The 12,914-nt window shown below is 36.8% G+C and overlaps 1 protein-coding gene across 7 annotated transcripts in view; it reads left to right on the forward strand.

Moving 5' to 3' along the window:
- ATE1 (arginyltransferase 1) overlaps positions 1 to 12,914 on the forward strand; it is a 133,166-nt gene that overhangs the window by 12,458 nt on the left and 107,794 nt on the right. For 4 of the 7 annotated variants that reach the window (XM_033131050.1, XM_033131051.1, XM_033131045.1 and 1 more), the window contains exons 5-8: positions 624 to 866; positions 3,348 to 3,571; positions 5,453 to 5,581; positions 6,486 to 6,614. In XM_033131050.1, coding sequence (XP_032986941.1) covers positions 624 to 866; positions 3,348 to 3,571; positions 5,453 to 5,581; positions 6,486 to 6,614 — 725 coding nt within the window. The remainder of the gene's footprint in view (positions 1 to 623; positions 867 to 3,347; positions 3,572 to 5,452; positions 5,582 to 6,485; positions 6,615 to 12,914) is intronic. The other 3 variants (XM_033131052.1, XM_033131047.1, XM_033131048.1) reach the window with 2 other exon arrangements.

Genomic DNA, 12,914 nt, shown 5'->3' on the forward strand with positions numbered 1-12,914 from the left:
TTTTATGTAGGTTTTATGTCGGTTCTTTATTTGACTTATTATAGTCTTCTGAATTATTTATGCCTGCAACTTAATTCATAGGAGTGATGTATTTACTCATTAGGGTAAAGGCCAAACAGCAGTTAGAAAGTCACCAAAAGGCAGTGACTAAATGAATGGTAGAAGTCTGTTTCCTTTCTCATACGGCAGCCACTGTGGGCGTTCCAGGTTGGCCTGCAGCTCTGCCCCCCCGCCCTCCACCCCCAGCCATTCTGGGTTCTCTTGAACATGATTTCCGAGGTCTTCTGGTTTTCCTAATCTAGCCCATGGGGAGGAGAAAGGGTGGAAGGTCAAGGTCACAAATTTCCTTTAAAACAAGTAAGGCAAAATTGGACATATCAGTGTGGTTCTATTCCTTTGGTGGCAGCGTGGTCACAACTTGCAAAGGGACGGGCAGTGCATGCCGTTGCTTTGGTGCCAGAGTCTTAATTGCAGCGCTGTTACTGTGGAAGGTGGGAGAATAGATTTGGTGGACACAAAATAGTTTCTGTGACGTTGGATTCAAGGGGCATGTTTTTTACGTTATGTATCCTAATTGTGTCAGATGGTCTGGCTGATGGACTTTGATTTTTTCTGATTTGTAGATGAGCCTATGGAGCCCACCATGGAGGACGTCGTTGCTGGGGATGTTGCGTTAATAAATAAATTGGATATACAGTGTGACCTCAGAACGCTCCAAGAGAGCTTAGAGAGTGAAGAGAAGAAGAAAGGAAGAAGTGCAAAGAAAGCAGAATCTAATGAGTTAATTCAGTCACAACATCCAGAAGAGAAATTGGGCTCTGGTGAACCATCACATTCCGTTGAAGTGCATACAGTTCCTAAGCCAGGTAGTGAAAGTTTGTTATGAAAGTCATATGAAATGATTTTCTTTGTGCTTGAGATACTACCCCAGGGCCCTCTCATCCGCTGAAAAAGTGAATTACTCATGAAATCTGTAAAATGGATTGCTGTTTTATACAACTTATCATTACCTGGATTTAGATGGACAAATCACATCTTTTTTTAGGTCTGCAGTGTTCAAAAAGCCTGAACTAATGGCCTTATTATCCCCAAATACAGACATTTTAAAAGAGTTCCATTTTTTCTTACTATTTTAGGGCCCTAGAGGTTTGAGAACCAAATTTTTGTCAGTGAAAAGATGTGCCAAACATTTTAATTTTTGGTGTTAAGTGAGACAAATGAAATTTTAGCTATTATGTCCAAAACAGACATTGTAAAATTCTTCAGTTTTTCATTAGATTTTTTTTTTGTAATCATAATAAATTTTAGTTTAAAAATTTTCAGATTTTAATACTTCACCTTTAATGAGGTAACATTTTTTTTCTATATTCACATATAAAAGAATGGGGTTTAAAAATATATTCAACGTTAAATGGGTTTATTACATGTGTGTGTACATGTGCACGTGTCTATATGTGACCCTTTTAAAATTATTTCATAAAATGCCAATTTGGATGGTTATTATGCTTCAGTTCTCGAAGTCGTTTTTATATTTATTTATACAAAATGATCCAAGGAAGAGATTTTTAATGCTGTATTAGTTTTTCTTGTCTAAATTATGTTGCATGTTAAAGCACAAAAAGCTTTCTATTTGCATTTTTATTGAATAGTTCGCTTTTTTTTTCACATAAGGCTTTCATGGAATTTAAATTGGTGTTGGTCTGAGATGTCATCCTAATAAGAATAATCCAGTAAAATATTTTGAATGATTTAGAGAATTTCTTTCAACTTTTACTGTCTTGAGTGATAGGGTCAGTTCTTTTAATTTTAAAAATTACTGATAGTGTATCAAACTTAGAAAGCCATTTTTGAGAGAGACAAATGTAGACTGACTGTTACAATGAGCTTCCATGTACCCTCTCCTCCTCTGAAACAACTGACTCACGGTGACCACTGTTGTTTCATGTATGTGTTCCTCCCTTCCAGTATTATATTGAAGCAAATTCATTATTCATCTTACATTTCAGAATGTATCTCTAAAAGATAACTTTAAAAAAACATATTAACAATACTATTATTACACCTAAATAAAATTCCTTAATGTTACTGAATATTCAGTGTTTAAGTTTTCAATATTTAAACATTTATTTGTATTAGCTCCCACTTTTTTATTTGTAATTTGCTTGTTCAAGAAACTGGGTTGTTTGTTCTGGGCTGTTGGTCCTATTCTCTGCATTTGCCCAGTAACGTCTGCAGTGCAATTTAACTGCCTATAAATTGATGGTTGATCTGGAGTCTTGATCAGGTTTCAGGGTTAAGTTGTTTTTTTTTGCTTTTTGGAGGGGGCTAAATCTTAATCAGATTTGGGTTCAAATTTTTTACCTGAGGATGGATGGGTGAGGTTACTTCTTGAGTGGTGGGATGTTCTTTCAGGAGACACAGAATGTCTGTGTGCCTCTCTTTTTGTTAATGTTAACAGCCATGGATGCTCAATGCTTAAATTCATTGATCTATTAGATATTCTAATTCTGTTATTCATCCTTCATTTACTGGCTGGAATACTTCTATAAAGAGAACCGTCCCCTCATCTGCTTTTTTTCCCATAAGAATTTGTAACAAAGGCAGGATAAATTCTTGTATTTTATTTTGCATTCTTCAAAACAACATCTTCTAACAGGGACCAATTCATTTTGGGGGGTGGGTATCGTGGTGAACGTGTGGCTCTAAACACATTTGCTGTGTTGTAATTCTTTGCTCCTGTGGGAGCTTCTCTAAGTTGCCTTCTGAGGACTTCTGATGCAGTCGTCGTCATCTTGATGGCTCCCTTGCTATCTGATATGACATGGTTCTCCTGGATCATTTCGTATAGCCATTTCTCCCAAGGAGTCCTGGTTGCTTTTAGTGGGAAATGCTATTTGGAGATCACCAGCTAGACTAGAGGTTGTTATTGCTACTGGCTTGCGTTCTTTTCTAGGCCTTTTCGGTGAACAGACTTAACGGACCATGAGGTCGTATTGATGTTTCCAGTTTTAATTCAGGACTATACTATTTGTACCTTTTTTTGTTGTTGTTGTTGGTTTCTATTTACAAAAGCAGAGAAGTGGGTGAATATTTTTTTAAAAGAGATTTTCAACAATAAGAGCTGCCTGAAAAGTTCTGTGCCTACTTACTTTCTTTGGCATTTCCTGCTTCTGCGGTAGAATTTTAACATCAACTTAGAGCTCTGCACCAGGAGCCTCTGAAACTTCTACCCCAAAGCTAGCCTAACAATGGAACTCTTTGGACTTACTCTAGAATCTTTCAGACTTTTGAAAAAAAACACGTCTAGAGCCAATGTGATTGGTCTAATGTTTTAAATCTCTTTTTAGGCAAAGGGGCAGATTTGAGTAAGCCTCCATGTCGAAAAGCAAAGGAAATTCGGAAAGAAAGGAAAAGGTTAAAACTCATGCAGCAGAACCCAGCTGGAGAACTTGAGGGTTTCCAGGCTCATCGAGAACCTTTGTTCCCACCAAAGGCTAAATCCAACCAGCCCAAATCACTTGAAGATTTAATTTTTGAATCTTTACCAGAGAATGCATCACACAAGTTAGAGGTATTTTGGAAGACATACATATTTTTTTGGTTTGTTTTAGTTTTTGCTTTTTGTTGAGTACTGTGTATGTTTTCATTTGTGGTTATACTAATCTGTTGATGTGTTACTGTTTAAATAATGGGAAATTAAAATGAGTTGGGATGGAGTAGCATTTGTATTTATTTACTAAGTCAGCTGCTACTTGAGAGAAACTTTTTTTAAGATTAAAACAATAGGCAGTTTGACTAAAGTTACGCAAACAATTCCAAGTTTAGCTAATTATGATGTATGAGGCACTCTGGCTTTTTGTATCCTTTGATTGAAATTCAGTAAAGTGAAAAAGAAAAAATACTATTTAAATTTCATTTTTGGCAGTTTTTGTTTAGATAGGAAAAAAGAATCACTGTTTTATCTATTCTAATATTCTGATCTTGATCAAAGCAACAGGTAGTATTAGGTAGATATGCAAGCCAGCAGTTAGGAATTAACTACACAGTACTAAATTGTACTCCTATAAACTTCTCTCATTAATTTCCCTAAACCAATTTAGACATAATATGAATACTTTTAGAGTATTCCTATTAGTTTTCCCAAACTGATTTACATTCTAGATTAAGTCTAGATTTTTCAGTATTTAGTTGGTATTTATAAAGTTTTTCTTAAACATTGGCCATAATTATTTTATTATATCTCATACCTGATTAGTAACTGGTGAGTCTTTGAATTTATAGCTTGATATCATCTAAGAACATCACTTATCACTAGAGACTTGATATTAAAAATTAACTTCGACACATCTAAACCTTAGGATAATATATATTATCAGAAATAAGTTTTAACAACTTTGACTATTATAATTCCTTGGCTACTCTGATTTTGGTTCTTACTTTCTCCTTCCCAAATTGTAAAGCGAATTAACACACTACTTACAATATTTTGTGATAGGAGTTCTTCTATCTTTGGATCATAAATAGTAATGTATTTAGGGCGCACCAGGCACACGTAACAGTTCTACAGTAGGCAGCCTTTACTTTTTTAGGGTAATGGTACCCAGGATGGATAGAGGTTTATTGTCCACTGGGTGTCACTGTTTCTTCACAGAAGAATTACTTCTCAAGGCAAGCACGAAAAGTTTCCAAGGATGCGTTTTTATTATATCCCATTTGGCTTTCTGTTTTATTATTCTGTTTTGCTAACATTTTAATTGGTCAGTAAATAATTAATGTTAAAATAAATGTTGGCTGTTGCGTGCAGTTACAGTTTTTAAGTTATCCTCATTGCACATATGAGTAAACGAAGGCACAGAGGGTTAATTGATATACTTCACCAAGATGGTGACATTAAGATTTGAGTAAAGGAAATCTGACTCAAGAGTCTTCATTCTTAATTATGCTATGAAATAGGAACACTTTGTTGTCTTTTATACTTAAAAAAAAAAAAAAAAGTTGTAAGTTTAGCATTAATAATAACACATGAAAGAGTGTCCAAAGCATACATTCACATTTTTAGCCTTTCTGACTGATTTCCTGAAGGTGAGTTGCACACAACTAAGATTAGAGAGTATTTAATTTGTGTTTGTATCTTGAGCGCTAGACGTGTTCTGTCATTTTACAATGAGGCAGGCTTACATAATTTGGTCATAGAATCTAAGTGGTCTTAGAATTGACACAGAATCTCTGCCTTCATAATGAATCTGTAAGTTGGAGAAATAACTTTATTTATTTATTTATTTACTCGTTGATTTTAGCCTTAAAGTATTATATGTTTATGCTTTAGTAATTGTATTGACACTTCTGGTTCTTTTTTGGTGGGAATTGCTGTTAATGCATATTCCATGGGATAAATAAATGAATTAATGAACTAATAAATGAATTAATAAATGTTTTTTAACTCCTTCTGAAGGTGAGGGTGGTGAGATCATCTCCACCAAGTTCTCAGTTCAAAGCCACAATGCTGGAGTCGTACCAGGTCTATAAACGTTACCAGATGGTTATTCACAAGCACCCACCTGATAAGCCAACTGTAAGCCAGGTCAGCAGGCCAAGTGTAATTTTTCTGTGCAAACGGAACTTTCCCTTCCGCTTGATATCACTGTATGAATTCTTGGTTTATTTGTGATACATTTTGTTTATATTTAGTTTGCAGCCTATCTGCAAAGAGATAGGTCAGTTAATGAATGAACATTCTGAAAGTGCAAATTTTACCTAGTGCCGTGTTAAGTACCAGTCATGTATAATTTCAAAGTGGGAAAGTAACACATAAAGTGAATCACCTTTATCTGAAGTCACTATGTTTAGATGCATTTATCTAAAACTAATAAGTAGAGCTCTAAGTAAAAATACTTGTGAGAAAAAAAGCCCAAAAAAATTATTTTTTATAGTAGGCATACTTTGCGCAACATATGCTTTATCCTCGTGATAAAGTCTTGTGTAGAAAGCGTTGATAACAGCCAACTTACTCTGTTGCTGTACTACGCATACACAACTGAGTGGAACTAGAAAAATAAGACAGGATGCTGTAACAGGAGTCCTTATTTGCTTGTAACTTTATAAGCCAAATCACCCAGGAAAAGTCTGGAAGGGCAAAAAGCTTAAAACACTGAATGTGTTTAGTGGCGACAAAAGTAGTGGCCACATTAGCAACAATATTGACTAGGGTATGCAGAAAACCATAATAGGTAGGGAGAGAAAAAACGAAAAGAAAAATCAATTATCTTGGCCCTCATGGGTTACAATTTTCATAAATATTAGTATAAAGTTAGTGCCTTAGACTCTGCCAGTCTGCCCATTCCAGGGTTTATTCATTTCATGAAAAATTCCAGTGCTGAGCTTTGGAAGTGGATTTGCGAAGATCTTACTCTAGCCTCACCTTCAGAAGCATATCATCAGGTAGAGGTGTTTCAATAGCATTTGCTTCTATTTTCCTTGCTCTGAAGGTGAGGTTAGTACCTGTCTCCTTTGAGGACCCAGAATTCAAGTCGTCCTTCAGCCAGTCATTTTCTTTATATGTCAAGTATCAAATGGCCATACACCAGGATCCGCCTGATGAATGTGGGAAGACTGAGGTACCTTTCGTTAATCGTTTTTTCCTATGTTGATGAGGTTGTCTGTGAAGAAGCATAATACAACTTTCTTAATGCCATCTGTTTTTATGTTAAGTGGAGTGTATATTGCTCTCTCCTTTCAGTGTGTATTACGTTACTGAATATCTGTAAGAACGAGTCATACTTGTGAGCATTTTAAATCCTCTAAAATAAGGCTATGTTCTTATTCAGGGTTCTGCCTAGGAGCCTGAGCGTGGTGTGTTTATGTGTGAAGTCCCTGGGCTGAGTCCGCAGACAGCAGACAGCACTGAGTGCTCCTTACGGGTCAGCCTTTATGTGGCCGCACAAGGAAAAGTCTCTGTCTTCAAAGGATTGATAATCAAATGGGAAAGGCAGACAAGTAAACAAACATAACTTAAGAAGCAAGTGAGAAAGAATTCAGTGTGTTGAGATTATATAACAAGCATTTATCGAGGGTCTTTGTTTTTTAGGCTGGAGATACTTAGAACAAGAAGAGGTTGCATAGTTACCACAGTGGGACATGATGTGTTGGAAGAAAGATACCCACAGATGCGGAAGAATTAAAGTTTTGATTTTTTGTTTTTCTTTTTTTCAAGAACGTGTTAGCTTAAAAGAGATGATTAATGAAGCAGGAGTTAATGCTGCAGGTTTCCTAAGGGAGGGCTGACTCTGGTCTCCCACTCCCAGAGACTTGCTAGTTCAGGTGTGGTGTGCAGGCCAGCAGCCTCTGGAATGCAGACTCTCAGGCCCCAGCTCAGACCTCCCGAATCCGAATCTGCATTTTGCACTTGGATTCATGTGCTTGGAGAAGCGCTTCCCCACGCAGCTGTGGCTGATGGCCTTAACAGAGAGAGGATTCTGCCAGGGGCAAGAAGCTCCTTTGGATATTCTCAGGGCTCTTGTTCCTTTCTGAACATTTCTCCTTCCTGCTCCCCTGGAGTTCTGGCTTTGTGCCTGCTTGCTTACCAGGTGTGGATAGTTGGGCCAAAACACACTGATATGACCCAGTATGTTTACTGGGGGAAGTAAAGATCACTTTTCCAGGACTTTTAGGCATCAGGCATCTGTCGAGTCCATAGCTGCAGACTTAGTTCATTGCTAAAGATGTTCACAGTGTAATTAGGAAGACAGACAGGTACGTAAGGCCAGTACTGTTAGAGTTAGTTAGTGGATTATTACAGAAAGCCAGCTTAGTGTGGGACTGGAGGTGACGGAGGTTTTCTGAAGGAGGTGACATCTGAGCCGAGTCCGAAAAGATGAGTGAGTGTTTGCAGGCCAAAAAGGGAAAAGAGCAATCGCAGCAATAGGACTATATGTAAGAAGTACAAGGTGTCACCTGTGGAACATTCTTGCTTAGGAAATTGAACCTGAATCTATAAGCTTCTAGATATAATCAGTTCACAAAATATATGAGGGATAAAAGAATATATTAATCTGATACCTGGGCAATTCTGTAAGTCATGACTTTTTTTTTTTTTTTTTTTTAAGATTTTATTGGGGAAGGGGAACAGGACTTTATTGGGGAACAGTGTGTACTTCCAGGCCTGTTTTTCCAAGTCAAGTTGTCCTTTCAATCTTAGTTGTGGAGGGTGCCGTTCAGCTTCAAGTTGTTGTCCTTTCAGTCTTAGTTGTGGAGGGTGCAGTGCAGTTCAGCTCCAGGTCCAGTTGCCCTTTTCTAGTTGCAGGGGGCACAGCCCACCATCCCTTGCGGGCGTTGAACCGGCAACCTTTGTGGTTGAGAGGACGGACTCCAACCAACTGAGCCATCCAGGAGGCAGCTCAGCTCAAGGTGCCGTGTTCAATCTTAGTTGCAGGGGGCGGAGCCCACCATCCCTTGCGGGACTCGAGGAATTGAACTGGCAACCTTGTGGTTGAGAGCCCACTGGCCCATGTGGGAATCGAACCGGCAGCCTTCGGAGTTAAGAGCATGGAGCTCCAACCGCCTGAGCCACCGGGCCGGCCCCCCTTGTTTCTTTAAATACATAATAAGTGAACACTGTTTAAAAACAGGGAAATCTCTAAATTGAAAATTAAAAACTTGAAAATATATTTAACTAATACCATAACCACTCTCTGCAAACTTAACAGTAATTATACATCTCATACCCAATCAAGTAGTACATGTTCCATTTTCTTTAGTTGTCTTAAACATGTCTTTTCACTGTTTGTTTGAATCAGGTTCCATGTAAGGTCTGTACACGTCACATTTGGTTGATGTGCTCTTAAACATCTTTTAAGTTAGAACAGATTTCCCTCTTGTTTTTGGTAGCATTTTTTAAATAAACTAAGTCGTTTGTCTTGGAATTAATTTTGTTTTCCTCTATTGATTCTTTTTGAAAATATAAGTAGTACGTATGTGGTATCTGTGTGTGGGGGTGTGAGAGAGACATGTTTCTCTCTGTGTATGTTTTTTTCCGTGTACGTATATGCGTATTCGTCTGTGGCCATCATGTGATCACATGGCTCACCCAAGAGCTCAGGTGGAGGAGGATCCTTATTTCAACTGCATGTTTGAAAAAGAGTGGAGTGGGTTTCACAGTATCCACAATCCTGCCTGGTACTGAATGTTACTTTGGTGGCAGGGTTGTGTGGGGGGTTTTTATTCACGAGTGATGAGACTTGAGGCAGAGCCCAGGTGAGGTGTGATGGAACTTTATGAGCAGGGCACTGATCAGGAGCAGTACCTCTGACCTTCTCGAGGTGAGGTGATTAAATGTGGGCCTCATTAATAGGGAATTTGAAGCCTGTGAGCTGCCCTGGCGATATTTCTGTGTAAGAAGGTCACTGCTCCAGATGAGGTCTTTCACCTGCTGTGTTTCCACCCTAGAAATGCTTCCTTTGCTTGGCAAACCATTGCTTGCAGATAGAGAGTAAATATACTGTATGTGGGGCTGGCTCCCTAGAGAAACTGGTTTGGATATACTACTTTGCTTCCCAGTCTTGAAGTGTGGCATTTTATATTGAAGGGACCTAAGTCTTGTCATAGAGTACAAAAGTGGTTTCGCCTGGTTCGTGCCTACAGTTTTCTACGTGAATAAGTAAATGGCCAGTGTTCCTGTACTCAGAAGTAGAAAGAAAAGCCAAAAAAGTTCTTCTTTGGCGAATGTAAGTGTTCTCCTGACTTGATGTAGGGGTTCCATGTGGCCGCACACTGTGGTGTGGTTTTGTTAATATAATGGGCAAAACTGGTTTAATTATGTTCAAGAATATACATTGTTTGCTCTTGTAAAACATTTAAATAACAGTCAGTGTACTAACTTGGGGGCTTGAAACACATATCAGTGCATAAAATCCATTTTGACTCTCCTGGTAATCGTAAAATAATCATTTGAAAACCTCGAAAAGTAGGTGATTTTTTGAGAGAGTTGATGAGAAGATAAGTAAATATAGATTGCTCTGATACCAAAATGGCAAGTCAATTCTTTTTACTAACGTCTTTAGAAAAGTAGCACATAATTAAAGATAGTGAGATTGTGTAGGACTTCATAAATTACTGCAGTATGTTTGTTTCCATTACTGTTTTCAATCGTGCAGGTAGACACCAAATTTTCAGAAAGTAATACAATGTAAATAAAATAAAACGAATAATTTGTGACCTACCTTTTGTATAATAGAATATAAAACCAGCATTTAAGAATCTTTGTTTTTGAAAATACCAGTAATTCCATATGATACAAATGTGGGGTTATAGCTGAAATTTTATTGATGTGATATTATAGAACATACCATTATCTAATAATATTTATTAGTGCCGCTGGTTCCTTAGAATAATTAAAATTGATCTCAGCTCTTTTAAACTGTGAAAAACAGACTGCAGTCATAACCTCAATAGTTGCATCACGCTTTTGAGGCACTGACTAAATTGTTTTCCAAATTTTATTATAGACTTTCAAACAAAAAGGAAAATGGAAAGAATAGTATGCTGATCACTTGTATACCCATCACCTAGATTTAACAATGGTTAGTATTTTCATAATTTTTGCATGTGAATCATTTTATTTACATCACACATTACGGCATTCTACTCCTAAATTCTTTAGCATACAGATATCTTTGAGAAGTAAGATGTGCTTCTTCAAAATCCAGTATCATTCTCACACATAAAGGAAATTAATGATTTATAAGTATCATCTGATATCTGGTCATTATTTATATTTTCTCATTTAAAAAAATTAGTTTCCAATTTAGGTGCATGTGTTAAATTTCGTTATATTTTATATATATATTTTTTATTCTAGAACACTTCCATTTTTAATTATTTTTTGTGATACTGACTTCCTTAATTTTATATTTTGAAATTTTTGAAATTTATGAACAGAAAAGGTGAAAGAATACAATGAACACCCATAAAATGTTCACTAAGGTTCATCAGTTGTTAACTTTGTCAGATTTGCTTTATCTTTTTTTTTTAACTGGAACCATTTGTTAGTTGCGTATAACACTTCACCTGTAAATACTAACCATGCTTCTCCTAAGAAAAAGTACACTCCTGCATAACCACAATAGTTATCATTCCTAAAAAATTAACAAACTCTGTTAACAGTTATACCAAAAATAGTTTTTAAAGCTTATAAAACAAATGATCCAGTCAAAGTTTCTGCATTGCGTGAACTATTACGTTTCTGCTGTTTTTAGATGGCTGTTAACTTTCTTTAATCTTTTTTGATTTTTTTCTTTCTCATGACTGAAATTATTCAAGAGGCCAATTGTCTTTATAGACTGTCCTATATTCAGAATTTGAGTGTTTCCTAGTGATTAGATTCAGCTTTAATGTTTTTAGGTGTAGGTGATGTGTACTGTAAAAAAATATTTTTATTAAGTGTAGTGTTTCATACAGAAACACACACAGCGTTCAGATAGGTGAATTTTCATGAATTGAGCTCATTCTTGTAACCGGAGCTCTCAGATCAAGAAATTGACGACTCCTAGCCTTTTCCAATCACTACCAGTACTCTCTTGAGTTGTGAGGCTATTAGAAGTTTTGCCTGTTATACTTTATGTAAGTGCAAGCAGATATGTGTCTCTTGCTTGTAGTTTCTTTCGCCTAACATTACGTTAGTACAGTTCATCATCATCATTTCATGTTGCATGGATTGTTCAATCTCGTATAGTGTTCTACTTAAGGAATGTACCGTAATTTCTCCATTTCTACTGTTGATGGGAATTTGAGGCTACTGTGAATAGTGCTGCATTGTACATATTTGAACATGTCTTTGGTAAACATATGGGCACATTTCTGTTAGGTATATACCTAGGACAGAATTGCTGTGTCATACAGTGTGCAGATGTCCAGCTTTCGGTCATTGCCACAGTTTTCTCTAGGTTGTGCCAGTTTTTTTTTTGTTCTGCTGTATCATGTCAGGCAGCAGGTAATGTCAGCTTGTCCGTTATTTGTGATGCTTTAGTCTGCCCATTTGGTTGGATGGCAGCCATCAGATCGCTTTATTAAGTGACATTTTCACCTTTGTAATTAGTTTTTTCCATTATAAAGGCATGTTATACCCGTATTATTTAAAAATAATCTGTGGGATGATATTTTTGAGATAGTTTGAATAATTTTCCCAACAACCTATCATCTAATTGTTTTAGCATCATTTGCTGTTCCTTGCCTGAATCAATTGTGGGAAGGTGGAAGGAACTGCAAAACGGTGATTGATCTAATCGTACTATTTTCTTCTACATTTGATGTCTTGAATTGCTTATCTTCTGTAAAAAGGAGCTTTATCTCCATTCACCACCCTCCCCCTCATCTTTTATTTTCCTTTTGGCATCACTATTGATGGGCTCATGGATTTAAAGTTTGTCTTTATAGTCCATTGCCATCATTTTTTTTTAATACTTCAATTGTCCCAAGTTTGGCCAGTAGGATTCCCTTTAAGCAAGCTTCTATGTTCTTTTGATATGACCCCATTAGTCTTTATTTTTTTTATCTGGCACAAGGTGTTCCAGACTAATGTCATATTTTTCTTCCAGATTTGGAATCAGCTTTTTCTCTAAGGATTCCTAGTTTCTTGTAGTGGAGAAGAAACTAGGTATTTTTGTGGCTAAATGTAGTGGTATTTTTGTGGCTAAATCAGGATGCTAGTTAGGCTTATTACTACCACAGTAGTACATGACACTGGCTTTTGAATGTCCAGGCCAGTTGTCTTATAGAATGTCCCACATTCCATATTTGTTTGAACCTTTCTTCCTTGTCTCCTTTGCTACCCACATTTCTTGTAGACTCATAATTAAGTTTAGTCTTTATCAGATTCAGGTTAAATAATTTGGGGAAATATGTTTCATCAGTGATTTTGTGTA

Source organism: Rhinolophus ferrumequinum, chromosome 16 (assembly GCF_004115265.2).
Source record: "Rhinolophus ferrumequinum isolate MPI-CBG mRhiFer1 chromosome 16, mRhiFer1_v1.p, whole genome shotgun sequence".
Taxonomy (NCBI): Eukaryota; Metazoa; Chordata; class Mammalia; order Chiroptera; family Rhinolophidae; genus Rhinolophus; species Rhinolophus ferrumequinum.